At 42.2% G+C, this 23,476-nt stretch overlaps 1 protein-coding gene across 6 annotated transcripts in view; it reads right to left on the bottom strand.

The window, feature by feature from the left end:
• Positions 1-1,518: 1,518 nt before the first annotated feature.
• Positions 1,519-23,476, bottom strand: part of CD99L2 (CD99 molecule like 2) — a 96,944-nt gene continuing 74,986 nt past the window's right edge. For 4 of the 6 annotated variants that reach the window (XM_075323807.1, XM_075323806.1, XM_075323803.1 and 1 more), the window contains 4 exons: positions 14,986-15,102; positions 10,494-10,613; positions 4,614-4,679; positions 1,519-2,712 (listed from right to left, as the gene is read on the bottom strand). In XM_075323807.1, coding sequence (XP_075179922.1) covers positions 2,648-2,712; positions 4,614-4,679; positions 10,494-10,613; positions 14,986-15,102 — 368 coding nt within the window. In that variant the 3' untranslated portion in view covers positions 1,519-2,647. Of the gene's footprint in view, positions 2,713-4,613; positions 4,680-10,493; positions 10,614-14,985; positions 15,103-18,470; positions 18,519-23,476 lie in introns of all 6 variants that reach the window. The other 2 variants (XM_075323805.1, XM_075323809.1) reach the window with 1 other exon arrangement.

Genomic DNA, 23,476 nt, shown 5'->3' on the forward strand with positions numbered 1-23,476 from the left:
GCAGGTTTTCTGCGGCAAAATCCGCAGAAAAAAGGTCCCGTGGGCACATAGCCTAATAAAGATGAAAACGCAAAAAAAAAATCATAAGTTCTCCAATAAATATATAAAAAAATATATAAAAATACCAATTATTACTGACAAAGATCACCCAATGTCACTGATGGAGTAACAAAAGCAATGGAATACATTAGTGTTGCTCAACTCCAGTCCTCAAGACCCACCAACTGATCAGGTTTTCAGATTTTTCTCAATCAGATTTTCAGGATTTCTTTAATGTCGCACAGGTGATGGAATTATTCCCGGTCTAATATTGAGGAAAACCTGAAACCATGATCTGTTGGTGGCTCTTGAGGACTGGAGTTGAGAAACACTGGAATACATGATCTAGTAGGGAGGGTGCTTTTTGGTTTGTGTTTTTATTTTTTTTTTTCACAGTACAGTTACACTTCAGTATGTATGAAGAACCGTTTCTACTGCTATGGAGCTTGGCTCAGGGACACTGCCAAATTTATTACAATTTTTAGTCTTTTCCAAATAATAAATGTCAGATGCATCATCATAAGATAGCAGCGCTCAAAAAATGAGTTCCTAATGGGAGCACAAACACGTTAGACATGAATTTAGCCTTAACCAGAAAAATCTATTTTTTTACCCATTTATTTAAATTTCAGCATAAAACTTGATCAGAAAAAAGCAGACAAATTCATTTATTTATGAGTGACAAAATAAAAAAAATAAATAAAAGTATTGATATATTTTAATCAACATGATCCAAATAGCAAGGCACCAAATTTAGAAACGCTCATCACTTAAAAGAGGGGTGAAATTGATGACAGATGTCCGGATTACAAGAAAAGCTCAATTGTTTTCCTGCTAAAAATTAGCACTATACTAGTGTCTAGTAATGCAGCTCAGCCATGCCGAAGTGAATGGGTAAAAGCTGCAATGCCAGGGGGGTAGTCCAAAGATGAGCATGGCACGGTTTATGGGAGGAAGGGTGGGGGAGGGGGGTCCCTTTTTTGGACACCCCCTTTTTTCTTCCCTTTGTGCAGATTTTAATTGCAAGCCAGTGTCAAACATGAAAGCGAAGTCTACTTTGCATTGTGCGCGCTCATTCAAGGAAATATAGGAAATAAAAAAAACTGGCGCAGTATTATAAAAAGCTAATATAAGCCTTTACAAGTCAATTGCAATAAGTATGAAAATTAGTGCATCAAAAAGGTATAATGCTTTTTGGGTTTGCATTCTTTTTATCATTTAAAATGAGACTTCAGCTTTAATAATGGGCAGCAAATCTAAGGTTATTTCTACATTTGCGACCTGGAAACCATCAACAAGCAGCTGTTAACATTAGTCTTATTTTTACACTCAAATTGTCTAATCGCCAATTACAATCTTGAAGGAGTAAGAGGTATATAGGACCACACGTCTTATCTGAATGAGATATGTATCATTACATTGAGTGTCCTTGTCACACAGGATTAGTGAAACAAAAATAAAAAATAGGTCTATACATGATTTTTTTTTTTTTAAATCCGCTTTTTTATTATTATTGTGAAATACTCTGAGTTAAGTTGTGAGTACAGCACATAGTGTGGGTTTTATATTAGCTACAATAAGTGTGAGTTAAGTGGTAGATGCCTTCAGCCTTATCGATATGTATAGTGTTACTAGAGCCCTGTTTAATGAAAATGAAGTGACTCTGCTGATCCTGCCTCATTCTACACAAACACTCCAGTCAGATATTGGTTATTTACGTGGATGCCGAAGAGTAAATGAATATCAGCTATTACTGTGTTGTTGATCAAAGCAGTTCTTGTATTCACAGTAATAAATAAAAATAAAGCCATAATAAAAATCTGCTTGCCATACAGCAATTATTAATCAAATGTGAAGTTTCAATCACTATGAACACCTCTTAGAAACTATTTTTTTATTGCTCCAATACATCTAAAAAGATATATTTGCCCACTTGCTTCATTTCTATTTTGATTGTTTTGCTTCATTTCTATTTTCTGATTGTTTCGCTTGTATCTCCATGGTAACAGACCACCTTTGTGTAGTCAGCTCTCGCACTCGCTCTTCATACAGAACCCTACGTCTTGCTAACAAACCTAAATTACTGTAGGATCAGGCTACACGGTCTTTTTGTTGTCCGTTATCATGGATGTGAACACTTATGAAGCTGTAGAGAAAGAATAAAGCATTGGTGCAATTAAAAAATAGGTAATGAAGGTGTACATAGCTTTTAAAAAAAATTTTTGTTTGTTTTGCATAGTAGCAAGCCATATCAAATAAATTAAAATAAAAAATACTCTAAAAAGCTGAAATGTAAACTAGGAACACATTACAAGGAATTATTCAGTACCATGGACACAAATCCTAAGCTTAAGATGAGCGATGAAGCCCAATAAATAGGAAACAAATGTACAGTCCCCCCCCCGAGAAAATGAAGGGGTAGAGGGTGGCAAGAAAACCAGGCTGCATTTCCCACAGCTACCAGATTATATCATCTTGGAAGTGAAGACAATAACTATTGGCGGCTATGGGAAAGTATACTTTGTCCTACTCGGCTTTATTCACAAAGGTTCCCATAGGTGCAGCTGGTAACAGAACTGGTGTGGGAATCCTAGTAAGGCTACGGTGTTCACACTTTTGAGGGGTCTCCTGGTGGCGGCGCAGTAGCCTGAGGTTCCAGAGCAGAATATTTCACTGAAAAAGGAATAATAAAACTGGTTAGTCCATAAAGTAACATCTATCACATATTCACCACCAACATATCAGGAACAACGTTCACATCTACAATCGGCCATTCTGTGCAAAGTTCTATTGTGGTTTTTTTCAATTTTGATGTCAAGAGTAGCGTACAAGGTGGCGGTCACATGGAGTTTTGCACAAAAGTTGCAGACTGTCATGACGGGGTCAGGCTCTGTTCACATTGCATTATCTGACACTCCGTCTGATGGATTATCTGATCTATTCAGTCAGACCCAGGCATTGACCTACTGTATGCTCATTCATAAACAGGCTAGCAAGAGTTAACCTTTGCTGGCCTGCTCATTGGGCTTCTTTGATAACATGTTGTAAGGAAGCCAATCACTTCTGCTCCTCTCATTTTGAGGCTGGAGCAAATATTCTAAATATGCCAACTATAGTTTATGCTGTGTTGGTCTGTGGGTTGTGATGTCCCAGACTTGCTGGAAAGACTTCCTTTATGCTTGGTATTGTTTTTGAGTTACCAGTTGATGGATTCCTCCCTGCTCTTGTTTTCCTCCTAATCTTTTATAGTATTATACTTCTGTATGTGCATGCTGTGAGTTTTGATTTCCCCAGTTTGCCCATTTCTGTGGGTTAAATCACACTCCTGTCCCAGTCCCCCTTGGGGAAGAGCAAGGGGGTATAAGATCAGGGCTGAGCAGGACCAGGAAGGAGACTCAGACATCCCCACCATTAGGAGCATCTCTGAGAATAGCGATAGCACAGGGCTCTCTAGTCTGAGGAACAGCTTAGGGGTCCCGGTTTCCTGGTATCCCCATAGACCAGTGTTTCTCAACTCCAGTCATCAAGACCCACCAACAGATCATGTTTTCAGGTTTTCCTCAATCAGGTTTTCAGGATTTCCTTAATGTTGCACAGGTTATGGAATTATTCCCTGTCTAATATTGAGGAAAACCTGAAACCATGATCAGTTGTTGGATCTTGAGGACTGGCGTTGAGAAACACTGCCATAGACGCTCATGACAGTGGCCCTATATTGAAATAATGGGGTAATTTGTGTGTTTAATGGTATGTAGACAATGCATTATTTTTCAGGTGGATTCCGCCAGACATCTGCCTGAAAAAGAGTTAAAAAAAAAAATAATGAACATGCTGTACAGTAATATCAAATCGACTTTCTGTGCACATGTTCGGAATATTATGCCCACTCTTCATGCGGCTTCTGCTTGGAAGTCAACTATTTTCTATACTTCATAGTACTGAGTGAAAGTCGCCGGCACAAAAAAAAAAAATCTTTCTCAATAGCATGTAAGACTATTTTACCACCGAAACGAAGGCATGGTCACACGTTGAGCATTTGGGGAATTTTTTTTTAATACTCAGACGAGCAACAGGAATAATATAAAATAAAAACTGGCCCCTTTTGATCTGGTGGAAGGTTTTCTGTAACCTTAATTGTCTCATAGTGATTGAGTAAAGTATATGTTCTTACGAGCCTGCATGTGGTCTACTGTATTTATGCAGAGCGTGGGCAGATCAAAGACCGAAACCCTTTCCTTCAATAGTATCTTGATTTTTAAAGATAATATAATGCCCCACATAGGATGCTATATCACCTGCTAACATGATAGGAGATAAATATCTGATCAGAGACCCCTGCCAACTGCTAGAACACGATCTCAAGCCTCCGTTCACTTGGTATTTCTGGTGCTGGTGGAAATGCGGCTTTCTCCATCAGCCCCATAGACATTTCTTAGAGTGGCAGGACTTGTGTGTGACCATCACAATCACGGGGGGTTGTGTGGTGAGGAGAAACGCAATTATACTATAGTGAATAATATGTGCTACACATTTATCCATGAAGTGGCCGCTCAATATGGTCACTGGTGTCTCACCTTGAGGTTCTTCTACCATTACATTCTCCATATTTTCTCCTTTCACGTACTCCGCATTTAGTCCTTCTGTGGAAGAAAGAGGACAAGAATGATCCAGGGTCTGATCCAGCAGCTCTCGGGGAGTGGGGGTGGGTAACAGTGCCATTATCATTAAGGGTATAAAAAAGCAGTCATGTGGGTAACTAGAGATGGCCAGGAACGGCTGTATCCTTTCATATGTCTGTAGTAGAAGTACACCACTCTATACAGTTATTTACAAGAGCCATTATCTCCTATTCTGAGCCACATTAATACAGCAGGCATTGCCGACTTCATATATATTCTTTGTCCTGGAGGCAAAAAAAAAAAAAAGGCTTTCTTCTGCACGGCTCATTTGATGTTTTCTGTAGCAGGGATCCGATGCTGCTGAGCTGCGGTGCAGACACCGGTATGAAAGGCTTCACGAATACAGGGCTGCGAGGAGCGGCACAAACTTTAAAGGATTACAGCAGATGACTGAATTGAGATAACATTACAGAACCAATTCTCTAGCGGGGAAGTAAATGAGAGGATATAATTAGATGAGCAGTGAATTCACTAATGTTTGGCTTTTTTAAGCTCTTTGACGATGTATTAATAAGCAGTATATACACGATGTTTGAGGTGAGCGTAGCGCCCAGGGGCAGCCAAGCTGCTCGGATCCGGACGGTCCGTGGCTCGAGGGGTTCCGGATTCGGGGGCACCGACGACCAGTTTTAAATGAAAAGAAAAAGAAAATAATAAAAAGTCAGACTACGCCACTCGCGGTTTGCGGCCAGGGATAATAGGGCCGCCGCTGCGGTTTCCGCTAGGGATGATGGATGGGGGCAGCGTGGATGGTGGAGCCCTCCGCGAGCAGGGCTTTTCCCCAGGGGTAGATGAAGGGTCAACGTGGAGGCGTGCCACAATAAGTCAGTCCAGACAGGGAGTGCAGTTTGATTGTCTTTACTTACTGGATTCGCGCCTGGGAAAGTGCTGGATCCCAGGCGCGCCCGTGTCCTCCACAGCTCTGCCAGCCAACCTGGTGCCACTCTCCCACCGATGCACTCTGGTGTATTTGTCAGTCCTCCCTGGCGTGGAGCACTTGGAGGTCTTTCTGGTGTCTGGGTTCTGTCGCAGGCAGCTTGGACTATTTAAGAGGATATGTCCCGGTCCTCCCTTTGCTGCTGTTGCCTCGGACGTTAGTGGTGGCAGATGAGTCCTAGAAACCCCCCCCGCCTGGCAAAGTTAACAGATGGCTTGAAGTCCTGGTCTGTTCTGGGATCTGCACCCCGTGCGTGCAAAGTACTGTGAGCCCTGGATGTCCAACCCACAGGATCCCTCTGTCCTTGGAGCTTGCTCTCTCGCTCTGCAGGTACTTTTCTCCTCTGAGTGGCTGATCTTTCTACTCAGGACTTTGCAGATTCTTTGCTACTTTCAATGTGTCTCAAGAGTCTGTTGTCTGTCTTGACACCTTTCCTTTTACTGCCGCACACTTCTCACTCCTCTACTCCTTTCTGTCTCTCTCCTACCAACTAACTCACTCGTCCCGCTGTCTACCCACACTTCCCAGGTCACTCTCTCCTCCCCCATGTCTGATCCCTCCCTTCCCCGTTTGCTGCCTGTTAGCTCACAGTTCCCAGCCCTGTCACCTGGTTCTAAGGGGGGGGGGTCTCCCACCCTGGTTGAGAGTGTATATGTCCTGGTGTGCTAGAGTGTGTGTGATGACTGGCACAGTCATGAAGGACCCGAGCTGTTACCTTGTTTTTGTGACAGCTGGTTACCGCAGGGGCGTCACATGAACATTCACAAGTGGTTTTAGTTCTATGGAATAGATGTTGGTAAAACGACCCATGGTTTTAGGTAACTGGGAACATTTTTTTTCAGGGAATATAAAAAAAAATTGTATGACTAAAAGTGAGCCTGAGCGGTTGTCAGAGCAGACGTGACAGTAACATCAGTGACAGAAAAATTGTCAACACTTCTGCCCACACCAGAGACTGCATGGCCAGAATCATCTCCAGGGATTCAAGATCTTTAACACTAGAACTACTGAGGTAGTCATTTTGACTACTTTGCACTATGTATTTCTATATAGGTGTCACGAGTCCAGTAGTTCTAGTGTTAAAGAGGTTGTCCACTACTTTTACATTGATGGCCTATCCTTAGGATAGGTCACCAACAGGGCCGGACTGGGACTAAAATTCAGCCCTGGCATTTGGGGGTACACAGGCCCACTTTTAGCGTGGCGAATGTGTAATATCTTTGTGCACTTGTATATGTGAGCACTGTATGGCACTATGTGACACTGTATGGCACTATGCGACACATTTTTGCAGTGTGTAGCAGACCTTCATGTATTTTCTGCTCTTTGCTTCCCTGATTTGTGGATTGTTCCGTCACATACCTGTGTCCTAATCACTCTACAAGCGCTGCAGTCACTACAGGGGATTGTACCTGGGTGGACAGGTCCAGGACTAATATCACTGATATCACACTAATTAGTCCTCGATAAATGACTCCGCGCCCTCCTCCCACCCACACACCCACACACCCACCCACCCACACACACACACCCACCCACACACCCACCCACACACCCTCCATTACCCCCTCCCCAGGCATAATACAATGTCCCCTGTCACCCCCTACACACACAAATTACACTGCCCCATCACTACACACTCCTGCCTCCCCCCCTCCCTCGGAATACAGTACTTCTCCTCTGCCTGTCACAAAGCTGTGTTCCTGCACAAATGTTCCCAGTTGTGTCCTCAGCCCCTCCCCATTCATCCCCATTAATTAAACCTGTCCTCTTCGGCTCCTCCATGGAGCGCTTACCACTGCCTGATGTATCCTGTGTGGCGCCCGCAGCACTGTGTTGACATCAGCAAGGTGCCGAACTCATCACGTTGCTGCACGTCGGGGGAGGGGCCCAGTCCCGGCACGCTGATCAAATGTATTTACGTCTGAAAGAAGCAAATACATCTGAATAGGAAGGAGGAAGCTGCGGTCACCGGCACTGCCACTGCCACGCTCAGCAGTGTGTGCATGCCGGGCACACTATCCACTATCACACAGCAGAGCCGGCACAGCACAGCGCTGCCTCCTGGTCCTGCTGCAGCTTGTGTGCCCGGCATGCACACACTGCTGAGGAGCGCAGCGGTGACTGCAGATACTGTGGCCCTCTACAGGCACTGGCCCACTACAGGGACTGGCCCATCTGGCATTTGCCAGAATTGCCCTATGGTCAGTCCAGGCCTGGTCACCAATATCTAATCAGCCGGGGTCCGACAACATGCACCCCCGCCGATCAGCTTTTCTCCGTGCCGACAGCGGCAGGTGGCAACAGATGCTCTGATACGGAGCTGCTCCGGCTTGGGATAGTGGTCGCAGCCGGGTACTGCACATCTGCCTCCTTTTGATTTGTATAAGGCTGCGTGCCCACAAGCAGGGTTCACGGCGTTTTGTATGCAGTGCGTTTTCGCTGCGTTTTACAGTACAAGCACAGAGGATGGGATTTCTAGAAATGTCTTGTGCACTGTGCTCATTTTTCTCGCATCGTTTTTCTCGCAACTGACCTGAGGTGTGGCTTTCCGAGCTGCATCATTATTGCTGCGGAGCTGCAAGCGGACTACGCAGGGGGAACACAGAGAAAAATCGCAGCAGCCCGGACCCTGATCGTGGGCAAGGGCAGCTGAAGTCTCCTGAGTACAGCACTTGCAGCCCCGCAGGAGAGGAAACGTCCAGGAGACAGCATGTCTGAATTATGGGCACATACCCCAAGAGGCGGCTGTTCAGTGCTTGGCCACTATAAGAAGACAGGGCAGCTCCGGAACGGAGTATTTTCAGCTACTGACACCGAGAAAAGCTGATCGGTGGGAGTGGGGAGTCTCAGACCCCACCTGACCAAACATTGATGACCTATCCCAACGATAGGCCATGAGTATAAAAGTAGTGGACAACCCCTTTAATTGAATAAAGGATAGGTGATATTTTCATCATAATCTAAATTAAGCTCAAATAGAAAAAATAAATAGCAGCATGTGCTCGTCTTTTCTGACCATACTGGTGCACGTAAATAGAGTATGAACATGGCACTCCTGTGTTTGGTGCCCAAGTAGGATCCTATACCCTAAATAAACCTTGGCATCAATACATAATTTTGAGAGTGTCATTTATTAAAGTGCAAGAAATCCAAAATATAAATGTAGACGTTTCGGTCAACACATGACCTTCATCACCAATGCTGTTTGCAGTAGTGAAAGATAAAGAAAGTAACAACACTGTGGATTGGCAGCACGTTTTGCTGCCAAAAAAACGCTATTCTCAGTGTCATTACTTTCTTTAACTTTCACTACTGCAATCTGTAGTGCAGCTGATGAAGGTCATGTGTTGACCGAAACGTCTACATTTAAATTTGGATTGCTTGCTCTTAATACATGGCATTAGTACAGAATTTTGAGTGCCTTGTGCACATAAATAGGCAGCTGCTGCACCCCTCCACTCTGCAGGAGAGCACACAACCAGGCACCTCCGCCATTTTAGGACATAACTGGTCCACAAATGTTCAGCACTCATCTGAACTTGGCGTTAGATTGTAAGAAGATTAGCGCAGGGAGAAAAGATGACTCAATCGTATAATTTCCACAACGTTACAACTACTAGCCCATATTACTGTGACTTCTGTCATCAGGTCTTAGGCCGCATGTTTAATATAGAAATTTACACATGGTGAGTGGAAGCCTGCACCACATGTACCGAGAAGTGTTACTGTATAAACAGCTTCTGTTCCAGCGTATGGACTAAGTGACTCATATACCATGTGCCAATCCAAGGATGGCATTCGCTAGGAGCTGGCAACCTGGTCATTAGCATTCTGTCTGCAGCCTTTACTAATTGCTGGAAATGTCCCAGAAGGAAAAAAAAAAATCTGAAATGAAAGCTGGTAGGTTTTAATTTCTTATATTAATATTCTTTGTCATTTATTCACCGCTGATCGCTTTAAACATGCAGTCCGGGGTTCACAATTGCAGCATTTCCACCGCTTCTGCTGTCTTTAGGTTGATGCCCTTTTACTTGGGCGATGATTGGCAGAACGTTTACAGGAGCGCTCGTCCCCAAGTAAACACGATTAGCAATTAGCGGACTAACGAGCTAATCACAACGGTTGTGCGGCCTAAAATTCATTTTTTTTTTTTGCAAGAATAAAGATCTGGTTGCAAATCTAGACAAAGCCTTTAACTTTTGATGGCTGGAAACATGGAGCATGCCACTGATATACGTATTCATAGATCCAGGCTCACTCTATAGCCAGGGGTGGATCTATACATTTATAAGACCTTACAGCAAAATTAGAAGTGTCCCAATCACCTTAAAAAGTTAAATTTTTATTTATTTATATTTTTTTCTTGTAAACCAAAGCCATTGTTTTTTGAAAACTCCTACTTCTTGTTGCGTCAGGAAACAATACATGTACATTATCAGCAATGAACAACCACTAACCCAATTTTTTTTATTGATGCAGCTAATGAAAGTGTGCAATGGTCATCGTAGGTAGGGCGAGGTCAGCTGTGACATCGCCTATAGCGATTCATGTCATGAGCGGTGTATAGGGGTGAAACCCATTATTGTAATCCTGCCTCTGCTGATAAGGAAGCTGCTGAAAACTTCCTGAAAAGGATAGGAAGTAGGAGGCTAAAGTAACCACACCACAGAGGCCAATTGTAAGATTAGTAATTTTGTACTGATACTGCAGAAACATACACATATATGAATATTTGGACATGAAGGCATTACTGCAGGTGAACTCTTATATATATACTCTATATACTAGATTGCTTATACTCCCCTCCCCCACAGTAGATTAAAAAAGCCACATACGTTGAATACTGAAGCAAAATTTCTTCTGTTGATAGGATATATAGCTGGATACAGCCCCGACTAACGCCATCACCAGAGCGCTTGCAATCCCTGCAATGGTTCCAGTTTCGGCTAAATTTCCTGCAAAGAGAAAATGTTAATTGAGATAATTATGTAAAGTTCATACTATGTAGAATTTCCACTAAAAAGCAATTATAGGTGCAAACAGGACTTAAAAGGGAATCTGTCACCAGGTTTTTGCCATCTAATCTGAGAGCAGCGTAATATAAAGACAGAGATGGTGATTCCAGTGATGTGTAACTTACTGGGCTGCTTCCTGTAGTTTTGATGATCTCCTGCTGATAAAATCACTGTTTATCACTAAAGGACTAGTAAACCTGCTGCCATGTAGTCCTCCATATTCCGTGTAACCCCGCCTCGACCACCGATTGGTAGCTGCACAAAAAGCTGACAATTCGTGGTGGAGGTGGGGATATATAGAGCTCAATTTTATCTGCTGCAGATATACCAGTTCTTTGAATGCAGATTTTATCAAAATTATAGTAAACAGCTTAGTAAGTGACATCACTAGAATCTGGTTCTTTCCCACTTTATCAAAGAGAATCTGTCACCAGGTTTTTGCTCCTCCATCTGAGAGCAGCATAATGTAGAGACAGAGACCCTGATTCCAGCGATGTGTCACTTACTGAGCTGTTGGCTGTCATTTTGCTAAAAATCAAGGTTTTCTCTACAAAACTACAGTAAGCAGCGCAGTAAGTGACACATCGTTGGAATCAGGGTCTCTGTCTCTACATTATGCTGCTCTCAGATTAGGAGGCAAAAATCTGGTGACAGATTCCCTTTAATATTCTAGCCATGCTGATTTTTGGAAACGCTGAGTGAGGACCAATATTTCTACCTAGCTGTGATATGCTATGGAGATATATTCTGTTTATGTTAAATCAGTAAAATGACGACTTGTCAGTAGCCAATGAGGGACTTTTTAGATTACTAAGCTACCCACTCCCAAAAAAATATTAAATAATTATATAGAGAGATAGCGATATATAGAGAGATAGCGATATATAGAGAGATAGCGATATATAGAGAGATAGCGATATATAGAGAGATAGCGATATATAGAGAGATAGCGATATATAGAGAGATAGCGATATATAGAGATAGCGATATATAGAGATAGCGATATATAGAGATAGCGATATATAGAGATAGCGATATATAGAGATATATAGAGAGATAGAGATATATAGAGAGATAGCGATATATAGAGAGATAGCGATATATAGAGAGATAGCGATATATAGAGATAGCGATATATAGCGAGATAGCGATATATAGCGAGATAGAGATATATAGCGAGATAGAGATATATAGCGAGATAGAGATATATAGAGATAGAGATATATAGAGCTAGAGATATATAGAGCTAGAGATATATAGAGCTAGAGATATATAGAGCTAGAGATATATAGAGATAGAGATATATAGAGATAGAGATATATAGAGATAGAGATATATAGAGATAGAGATATATAGAGATAGAGATATATAGAGATAGAGATATATAGAGATAGAGATATATAGAGATAGAGATATAGAGAGATAGAGATATAGAGAGATAGAGATATAGAGAGATAGAGATATAGAGAGATAGAGATATATAGAGATATATAGAGAGATAGAGATATATAGAGAGATAGAGATATATAGAGAGATAGAGATATATAGAGAGATAGAGATATATAGAGAGATAGAGATATATAGAGAGATAGAGATATATAGAGAGATAGAGATATATATAGAGAGAGAGATATATATATAGAGAGAGATATATATATAGAGAGAGAGATATATATATAGAGAGAGAGATATATAGATATATATATATATAGCTATATAGATATATATAGAGAGATATAGATATATACAGATAGAGATATATTACACACATACATATACACACACACCCATTAAAACATGTAAAATCTAATTACCAAGACTTGGAATTTGTTGCAATTGTCTAATCACCCAATATTTCTGATAACAGATTTGATGTAAGCCTTGTTTAAGAAGAATTGTCCGAAGGGACCTTAGACTTCCATATGGAGCAATATTGCATATGGACATTATAGAGCAGATCCCCCTCCATTGTATGCTTATTATTTGTGACAACACAAAGCAACCGGAATAAGCGCTCTCACTGATCGTGTATTACATGGCTGCCTGCCCACATAAATGGATGCCATACAGTTCTACATATTCCCTGGAGCGCAATATTAGCTGACTGCAGAGGAGAAAATTACACTTCGTCCAAGGCTGGGCTGTCCTGTATAGATTTCATTGGCTAAATGGAGACTATAATAGATGGGTCCACCACAGGAGAGAATATATTTACATAGATATACGGTACATACAATTTTAGTTTAAAAAAAATATCTATCTCTATCTATTTCTATATCTATATAGATCTATATCCATCTACGGTATATTTATCTCTCACAGGTTGAGGAAAAAAAGCAAAAAAAAAAAAACACTCTCTCTCTTGTCTATGTAGTACATGTTGAGAAGCAGCAGCATGGAGGACATACAGCAGTACTGAGAATTAGGGTATATGCGCATGCTGCACAAAATTTTCTGCACCAAAAACACACCTTGTGGCCGAAAAATGCACCATAAAAACGCATGTGTTATTAGTGCGTTTTTTAGTAAATTCAATGGTCCTTAAAAAAAACAAAACAAAAAAAAAACCAGACCAACAACTGACGTGCTGCTTCTTTACTGCACCAAAAACGTCAAGGAAAAAAAAAAAAAGCAATGTGCGCACAGCACTCCAGAATTCTCAGACTTTGCTGAGATAAGGATAGACATGTAGATTTGGGCAACAAACTGCATGATAAACTGCACCAAGAAAGCATCAAAAACTGCAGGGCCTCATAGTTGTGAATCTGTCTCTTGGGTGAGATAACACACTTACTAGAAAACTTCAGCTGGCTCTCACTGTGCTCCTCCCCTCTCTATGAGCTTCAGTAGGCAGCTGTAATCTGTAACCTCAGTGATCTGACAGTCCGTCTTTTTTTTCCAACAGATTCTAGCTGTTTTTCAGAGTGGATGATAAGTTCAGGAGATAGGGAAGGAAAGCGGTGTCTCAGCAGAGAAAGCGGCTTCTTTCTCCATATGTAAAGATATAGTGCAAAGTTTCTTACACTGGTTTTGTACGGTTGATTGATGCGAGGTTTGTATAAGTGACCCTCTGGTCTCCCCTTTACTTAGGCTCATTGCTCATTATCCAGTAATTGCCTCTTATATACTCACTCATGTATAATAATTATATAGACAAAGCTTTAGATTTCATCCTGGGGTCTGTGTGACACCAGAGAAATGGCACAGTGCAGAGTTCGGAGCCTTGTATGATACACAAATCATACAATATAGATGACAATAACGTTCAAATTACTTAAAGAACACTACATCACGGTTCCACAGCCATTAAAAGTGCAAGTTATAAAGACTAGTCTCATTTATACATCCGTAAATGGTTTTGAGATGGTTGTCTACCACGAGACAAAAAAAAAAAACAAACGTTAAATTTCATAACATATTTTATTGGTTATGGCCTTTCCGTCATCATGCGTAAGACATGTATTGCCACTTTACGCTGGTAACTTATGGTCAAATATTTATTTCCTACATTGACTTGGTTGGAGAGGTGGTGGTATATTTTTGACCCCATGATGAAGCTATATGCAAAACATTTTTCAGGGTATGGTACACTGAGTCACATTAAGGCGTGTGGCGGGTAATGCTACAATAATTAATTTCATGATATATTTTATTGGTTATGGGATTTCAGTCATCATGCGTAACACATGTATTGCCACTTCACTCTGGTAAGTTACGGTCAAACTTATTTTTATATTGACTTGGTTGGAAAGCTAGTAGTGCATTTTATAGGCATTTTGACCCCATGATGAAACGTGCGTCGGGTTATTGTATAGTGAAATTCACTTTTTCTACCTGTTAAGGCGTAATACTACAATTGTTCTCTGTAATGTTGAATGTATACAAGAGTTGGTAGAACGCTTTGTTAACCCCCTTTTGCACTGGTCATGTCCACATAAGGCATTTATTAGATAGGATGTCTGGTGTTTGATTAGGGTTAATTATTACATTATAATCATAGATTATTAACCCTGTGTGTCATCTTTGCTTGAATTGATCTTTACTATTATACCATTACTGTTTTACTGACTACATTTTGCCATTGTGGGTCTTATTGGGATCACACTGCCTTTTTGTGTTTATGGGGTGTTTTTATATTTTTTGTTTTTAGTAATTTCGTGTTATTTTTTTCTTGAATTCAATAAATTTGGATTTAACATGGAACCAAATTTATAATGGACAATAATTAACCCAACTAAGAGTAATTCATAGGCAAGGAGAGCGGTATGTAGGGACAAGTGATATTTGTAATTACAGAATGGCAGACTCTTACCGTCTCCTTGGTCTCTACCTTCGTCTTTGTATCTCCCGTCATCTTTGTCTTTCCCTTTTCCTTTGTCTGGCTTGTAGCCTCCATTCACTAGATCCTCTAAATCAGAGTCAGAAAAATCTGCAATGTAAAATAATTAGTGTTATTGGTCAATGACTTCAGTGTTTTTGGCTTCAGTATACAAAATCCAGCCAATGTTAGCAATGCCAGGAACACTGATTAGTTAGGCCATTCCTAGCTACAAAAGCCTTGCGATTACACAGTGAATATAACTTTTCATAGTAAGAAAAAGAGGAAAAAGTTTTAATAAGAGAAGCCACACACCAACATTTCATGAGCACCTGTATAAGAACAGGACAGATGGAAACACTCCAGTAACCCCCAGGTCATGCAAACCACCGTGTATTGGCTTAGAATGCATTAACACTATTGATGGGCGGGCTTGGACTGTAAAAGTCCGGACCTTTGCGAGTCCAAAGGGTACCGGAGTGCACTTACCGAGTCCCAGGCATGTCTGTAACTGCTTCGAGGTCTGTGTATTATCCTTCATGCATATGCACGGCTTCCTCCGCCCACACGCATCTGCATGTCTATAACATACAGTAATAATAAATAAAAATTGGCATAAAGTCCCCCATATTATGATACCCTGCACAGATAAAGCATACAACTGCAGCTGTTGAGCTTTATCTTGGCTGGATATCAAAATTAGGGGGGGGACCACTCGCAGTTTTTTTTTTTTTTTAATTTATTTAAATATATTTTTTAAAAAAAAAAAAAAACAAGCCGCATGCGGTTCCTCTTCTTTTGATACACAGCCAAGATAAGCGCACGGCTGGGGGCTGCAGCCTGTAGCCATATGCTTTATCTGTGCTGGGTATTATAATATGGGGGAACCCTATGCCAAATTTTATTTATTTTTATACAACAATAGACACACATAGCATCTGTGATTGGAAGCAGTCAGCTGACACACTGCCACTCAGGGTGGGGGCGCATCTGACTGCAACCAATCATAGGTGGCGGTAGGCAGGGAAAGCAGTGCATATGCAATTAAGGTGATGGTTGGCCACAGAAAAGAATGAGCGGCCGCGGGAGCAGTTACAGCCGCACTGGAGACTTGGTAAGTATAGCGCGCTTGTTCCTCTCTTTCTATCCCTTCTACCACTATTTTTAAATCGCCAGATTCTGGTCCCCATAGTCTTATATGGGGATTAGCTACCGGCCACATACCAAAGATCAATCCTGGGCCAGAATAGAGTTTTGTTTTTATTTTACCTGGTTAGGCCCACCGCTCCCGTGTATCTGCGAGTTCGACCATCACTAATTAACAATCATTTTCTCCTTTAGATCCTTGGGGTTTTCCCAACTGTATATGGTTACAGTTCTGCCAACTTCTTTGAACCACTGAACTTGTTCATTTTTAAGCATATCGATGGGGTTAGTTGTAGTTCAGGCATTTTTATTTTGTTTGTTTTCTTTTAAGGCGTTTATTCAGAATATAAAATTATTTAAAACATATGGTAATCAGACTTTTGCAGATATGGCAATATTCAATATGCTTTGTTTTTTCCTCTTCCCTATTTCTGGATATTAATAGGGGCAAGCAATTCAAAACTTTTTTAGATTTTTAACAGCTTTTTAAAAAATTTTTCCTTTTTTTTTTTTTTTTTACTAAAAAGCTCCACAAAAGGGATTTAAACCTGGGTTCATTGAACACTTTAACTATACAATACTTCAAATTTGCAGCATATGGAGATTAAAAAAAAAAAAAAAAAAAAAACGAACAAAAAAATAAAAAAACATGGTCTCCTATGAAGTCCAGCCTATGGATGGGCTTCAGGAGAGGCTGGTCCCAGCTGTATAGCGGTTGGATCCTGCCCTATGGGGTGAAGGCTCAGCTCCTGAGCCTGTACAATTTACCCTGACCAAGCTCCTTGCTGGATATATTGTCATAGCGTGAGAATAGTTACAGATAAAAGAACCACAAGAATTTACTTCAATATCATTGGCGACAGGCACATGTTGAGTATTTGGGGAGTTCTTTACCTCAATATTTGTAGCCAAAACCAGGAGCAGAACAATCAGAGGAAAAGGTGTAGTATAAATACAGGCACCCCTTCTACATTTTTTATTTGTTTTTGGCTTACAAATACGGAGGTAAAAAAAAAAACAAAAAAAAAACAACAACTTACCACATACTAAACATGTGCACGTGGCCTTAAAAGATTGTGAAACATGGTGCTATATCTCTTGATTCTTGTTGCTTATCTACCACCAACATTCTGCAGTGCTAGTGCTCAGCAATTCCAGTCTCCAGAAAGTCTTATGAGCAAATTTCCATATCTCAGCTACACGCAGGACACTAACCTACCACTGTAACATATTTTGTGAAATATACGAACTCCAGCCACATGGCCTCAGCTAGATTTAAAACCATGACTCCGGCACGACACGGTAACCTTGTCATATATGGGGCAACATGGTGTCTTCGTAAACAACATTTGAATTTTGCAGTCATCCTCTCCCTCATCTGTCGTGATACCGATGTGGTGCTATAGTCGCACACTAGGCTCTGTAATCGCTGATGTAACTGTGCCTAGGGAGTACACCACATGTTAAAATAGGTCCAGTAGGCACTATTGGCTCGGTGCCTTTTGGCCAAGAGACTACAGATGCACAACTTCTTTTGGTAAATTGGCTATGGACATGAGATTTAAGGCCCAGTCACACACAACGACTCACCAGCGATCCTGAAAACGATGCGACTTGATTGGGATCGCTGGTAAGTCGCTAGGAGGTCGCAGGTGAGATGTCACACAGTCAGACCTTACCAACGATGCAGGAACAATACAGGTCGCAGTAGCGACCTGTATAACGATCTCAGCAGTCACTGTGACCCTGTCACACAGCGTCAAACACAGCGATGGGTCCTGCCCAGCAGGACGTCGCCTTTGAAGAAAATGGCCTGGACCATTCTGCAACAACTAGAGATCTCACAGCAGGGGCCTGATCGCTGGTAGGTGTCACACATAATGAGATCGCTAACGGGATCGCTACTGCGTCACAGAAACCGTGACTCAGCAGCAATCTCGCTAGCGATCTCGTTATGTGTGACGGTACCTTTAGGTGAATAGAAGATGAAGGAACAGGGATTAGAACCGGTGTGATCCCACGTATTCTCGAATGTCTGTGCCTCTGCATAAATATTATACGGAGTTTCATAGACCCAAAAATGGAGGAGATGGGTAATTTTTCTGTACGCCTAAATGATCATAAACATCCTTCTTACCGGGATCTGCCTTGCTTTCCTATGACACATGCATTAACGCAGAAAAGCAAACAGCCACATATCACCTGCTATGTGCTCAACACACAATCCAGCCAAGCTCAGAGTTTAAGCATGAGAGCCTGAGAAGTTAGTAAAGGAGCAGAGGCCTGAGAGATTACAGAGGAAGGCGAGAGGCTGGAGTCAAAGGAGGTCTCACCTGAGTCTCCACCACCCTTGGGTTTATCTTTATCACCGATAGTAGAGCCTATAGTCATGGAAATGTCAATTGTATATGTTTCACAAAGAGTTTCAAAATCCTCGCCTTGATATAAAATACATTTGATGCAGCAGCAGAATATACCAACTTATTTGTAGTTCTGCATGAAATCCTTACTTACATTGCTTTTCTTCTAAGAATGTTTTTTTCTTCAACTTAACTTTCATTATAACACATCCAATAAATGTCCTTAAAAGATCAAGTACTTTTTTTTTTTTTTTTTTATCAGCCTTGTACTATACTCCATTACCATATTTTGCTTCTTTTTCTCCAAAAACGCCATGTGAAAGTACTGTTTTAACTGCCTTGCTCATGCACTTAGCACAGCTGCAGTTGAAATCACCTGCTTTAAGAATCCATATTCAAACGTGAGCCTCTCTGACCCCATTCCCCAAACTCACATACTATTTCTTAACATTCCCTATCTGAACATGGGGTAGGGGGAGCAGAGAAGCTTACATTATAGTACGGATTCTCAGTACAACTGCAGTACAAACCAGCTTCTCAAAGTGCATAAGCAAGGCAGTTAAAACAGCCCTTACAGTAAGCAGTTGGGCAACATGAATCAGGCGCTGGCTACATGATTGCAGCCAGGTATATTAAACATGGCAGAGTTTCATAGTAAGATACTTTTACCCTACCTCAGTCCCCATGACTGACAGGTCTTCCCTATGTACACAAAACTGGAGTGGGGCAGGGAGAAGCTGACCAGGGACCTCATCTGACTAGTCATTCAAGACACGCTCTAGGAAAAACATTCATCTCATTAATCAGATGATTGTATCATTTATGGCGGCATATAAATCATCACTTTTGGCAGCGCATCGCCGCTATAAACAATAGATTTGTTGCAGATAGCATGATGCTGTATGGGGAGAGAGCGATTGTAGTAATGACTGTACTGTTCCCACGAGTTATCGTCAGCTTGTGTAAACAAACCAGTAAACAAGAGCAGAAAGACTGGCATATAAAGGTGGTGTCACACATAGCGACGACGACAACGACGTCGCTGCTAAGTCACCATTTTCTGTGACGTAGCAGCGACGTCCCGTCGCTATCGCTGTGCGTGATATCCAGCAACGAACTGGCCCCTGCTGTGAGGTCACCGGTCATTGCTGAATGTCCTGCTTAATTTTTTGGATGTTGCTCTCCTGCTGTGAAGCACACATCGCTGTGTGCGACAGCGAGAGAGCGACGAACTGAAGCAAGCAGGGAGCCGGCGTCTGGCAGCCTGCGGTAAGCTGTAACCACGGTAAACATTGGGTAACCAAGAAGCCCTTTCCTTGGTTACCCGATATTTACATTAGTTACTAGCACCGACGCTCTCGCTGCCAGTGCCGGCTCCCTGCTCACTGCATACGTAGCTGGAGTACACATCGGGTAATTAAGCTGATGTGTACTCTGGCTAGGAGTGCAGGGAACAGGGAGCCGGCACTGGCAATGTGAGAGCGGCAGACGCTAGTAACTAAGGTAAATATCGGGTAACCAAGAGAAGTGCTTTCCTTGGTTACCCTATATTTACCTTAGTTACGCTTCCACGCGTCGCTGCTGGCTGGGGGCTGGTCACTGGTCACTGGTGAGATCTGCCTGTTTGACAGCTTACCAGTGACCATGTAACGACGCAGCAGCGATCCTGATAAGGTCAGATCGCTGGTCGTGATCGCTGCTGCGTCGCTATGTGTGACACCACCTTAAGCTAAGGAACCTTATCTAATCTTATACATGCCTTCAAAGATCTATGTCAGACTGATTCAGTCTGATATTAACGAGTATGTGAGTAGCGGACAGTACTCGCTAACAGCATAGTGAGTACAAATAATTAACTACTCTCTCAACACTAATTATATTACCCCGATTGCTACTGCAGGAGGGCAAATTGGGATGAGCTAAGTAACGCCCAAAACTGTCGCATCTAATGGTTGCTAAAATTTTGAGCAGCTGCAGGCTGGTATTTTTAGGGTGGGGGAGGGGCAATAACCATGGCACCTCCCATTCTGAAAATACCAGCCTCCAGCTGTCTGCTTTACTGTGGCTTTTTATTTTGATATTTAGCTACGGTAAAAATTACAGATGAGGGCTGCAGCTATTGCATTACCCGCACTAGCTATCAAAATATGGTGGGAGCCCATGTCATTTTTTAAACTATTTCTTTTTACACTACTATATACAGTAAACTGACTGCAACCAATCACAGACGGACACAGGGGGGTATGTACAGCAGTCTGCAACCAATCACAGACACTGGCACAGAGGGTAGGTCAGGGGTCTCAAACACGCGGCCCCTCAGGGTAGTTCGTGCGGCCCCCAGGCCCGTGCCCCTGTTCACTATCGCGGCAGGTGCAGGGGCCACAGCCACTGTCTGCGCTTTATGTCAGATGAATGTGTTGCTGGCGCTCCGCTCTCGCTCCAGCAATACAATCATCTCACATAAATCACTGACAGTGACACTGCACCTGCCGCGATAGTGACCAGGGGCACGGGCCTGGGGGCCGCACGAAGCAGAGATGAGGCAGCAGAGGGAGCGCGGGACAGGGGAGAAGAATTGTGTGTGTGTGTGTGTGTGTGTGTGTGACGTTAACCCCTTAGTGACCTATGACGTACTGGGTACGTTTGGCTCCCTGGTACTTAAGGACCCATGACGTACCCAGTACGTCATAGGTCGCTAAGGGGTTAACGTCCAACACACACACACACCCAGTACGTCATGGCGAAATCGCGGCCCCGGTGGCTGCAATCGCTGCAAATATAGATTCGGGGAGGAGGGGACCTCAGGAGGGGTCGTGTCTCCTCCCTGGACCTACGGAGGCTGTGATTGGCTGAACGGCGTTCATCAGCCAATCACAGCCACTAATGTTTGAGCTATTGAAAATCGCTGAAACATTGAAATCCAACCAAGATCAGGGCAGCTGTAGCCCTGATCATTGGCTGGAGCTGGGTGACCTGGGTTTCACCCGCCCCCAGCTCTGATTGGAGAGATCGGTCACAAGGCCGGTCTCTCCAATCACTGTGGATCTGGGGCCGGAATCCGCCCCCTCAGCTTCACTCTGGCGTCTGTGGAAGGTGAGTGGAGCTGCTGACCCATTACTACAGGATAGGGACAAAGTGCGCACATTACTATGGGATGGGGATAAGGCTGGGGACATTACTATAGGATGGGGACATTACAAGGATGGGCACAATACTATTGGATGGGGACATTACTATAGTATGGGCACATTACTATAGGATAGGGACTAGGATGGGCACATGACTATAGGATAGGGACTAGGATGGGCATATGACTATAGGATAGGGACTAGGATGGGCATATGACTATAGGATAGGGACTAGGATGGGCATATGACTATAGGATGGGGACAAGGTGGGCACAGTACTATAGGATGGGGGCTAGGAAGGGCACAGTACTATAGGATGGGGACATTACTACAGGATGGAGACAAGGTGGGTACATTACTGTAGGATGGGGACATTACTGTAGGATAGGGACATTACAAGGGGACAAGGATGGGAAACATTACTATAGAATAGGGATAATGCTGGGGACATTACTATAGGGTGGGGACAAGGTTGGCATATTACTATAGAATGGGGACAGTACTATAGGATGGGGACATTGCTACAAGGGGACAAGGATGGGGAACATTACTATAAGATGGGGGACAAGGATGGACACATTACTATAGATTGGGGACAAGGATGAACACATTACTATAGATTGGGGACAAGGATGAACACATTACTATAACATGGGGACAAGGATGAACACATTACTATAAAATGAGGACAAGGATGGGGAACATTACTTTAGGATGGGGACAAGGATGAGCACATTACTGTGGGATGAGGACTAGGATGGGGCACAATACTACAAGGGGACAAGGATGGGCACATTACAACAAGATGGGAAATATTACTAAAAGATGTTGGTCAAAATTTCTATATAGTGCTAATTGTAACACTATTAGTTACAAGAAAGGAATAAAATGTAAAAAAAAAAAGTTTATATTTAAACAAAGAATGTGCACGTTTGCTATAATGAACAAGTGAAAATGTTGAAAATCAGTGATCCCAAGGTGTGTAAAAAAAAATAAAAATATATATGTATTATATATGCTACCAATAAAAATGTCACTTTGTCCTGCAAAGAATGTGGCCCCCCAAATTATTTGTATTCCTCTGTGCGGCCCATACACCCAGCCGAGTTTGAGACCCCTGGGGTAGGTGAAGGAAGCAGTGAATATTCATGAACCTTAATTAGCAGGCCCGGAAGAGAGTCTGACTGCAGAATGATCCTCCAGGAAACACCGTATGAATAACTATCCTGCTCTTACTGCAACTTACTTCCATTTGTAGGCTGTCATTTTTTATTTATTTATTTTTTTACAGCGATTTCCCTGGCCAATCACAGCTATGCCAAAACTTGGCATTGCTGCCATGGCTCCAGAAGTGCCTACAGAGTAAAAAGATTTCTGATTGGCTGCTCTACAATCTTTCAACAAGCTTTATTCGGGTGACAAACCCGAACAGAAACTGGACATACAGTAAAAATCTGTGATCGGGGTTCAGCACCAAACAGAAGGTGTTCAGTACGGACCCCAAACTTTACAGTTCAGGTTCACTCATCCCTAGCTAGAACATCTAAATGATTTTCTCAGGGGCCTGAAAAAACAAAATCTGGTAATGATTTACAGTTAGGTCCAGAAATATTTGGACAGTGACACAATTTTCGCGAGTTGGGCTCTGCATGCCACCACATTGGATTTGAAATTAATCCTCTACAACAGAATTAAAGTGCAGATTGTAACGTTTAATTTGAAGGTTTGAACAAAAATATCTGATAGAAATTGTAGGAATTGTACACATTTCTTTACAAACACTCCACATTTTAGGAGGTCAAAAGTAATTGGACAAATAAACCAAACCCAAACAAAATATTTTTATTTTCA

This window comes from Anomaloglossus baeobatrachus, chromosome 9 (assembly GCF_048569485.1).
Source record: "Anomaloglossus baeobatrachus isolate aAnoBae1 chromosome 9, aAnoBae1.hap1, whole genome shotgun sequence".
NCBI lineage: Eukaryota > Metazoa > Chordata > Amphibia > Anura > Aromobatidae > Anomaloglossus > Anomaloglossus baeobatrachus.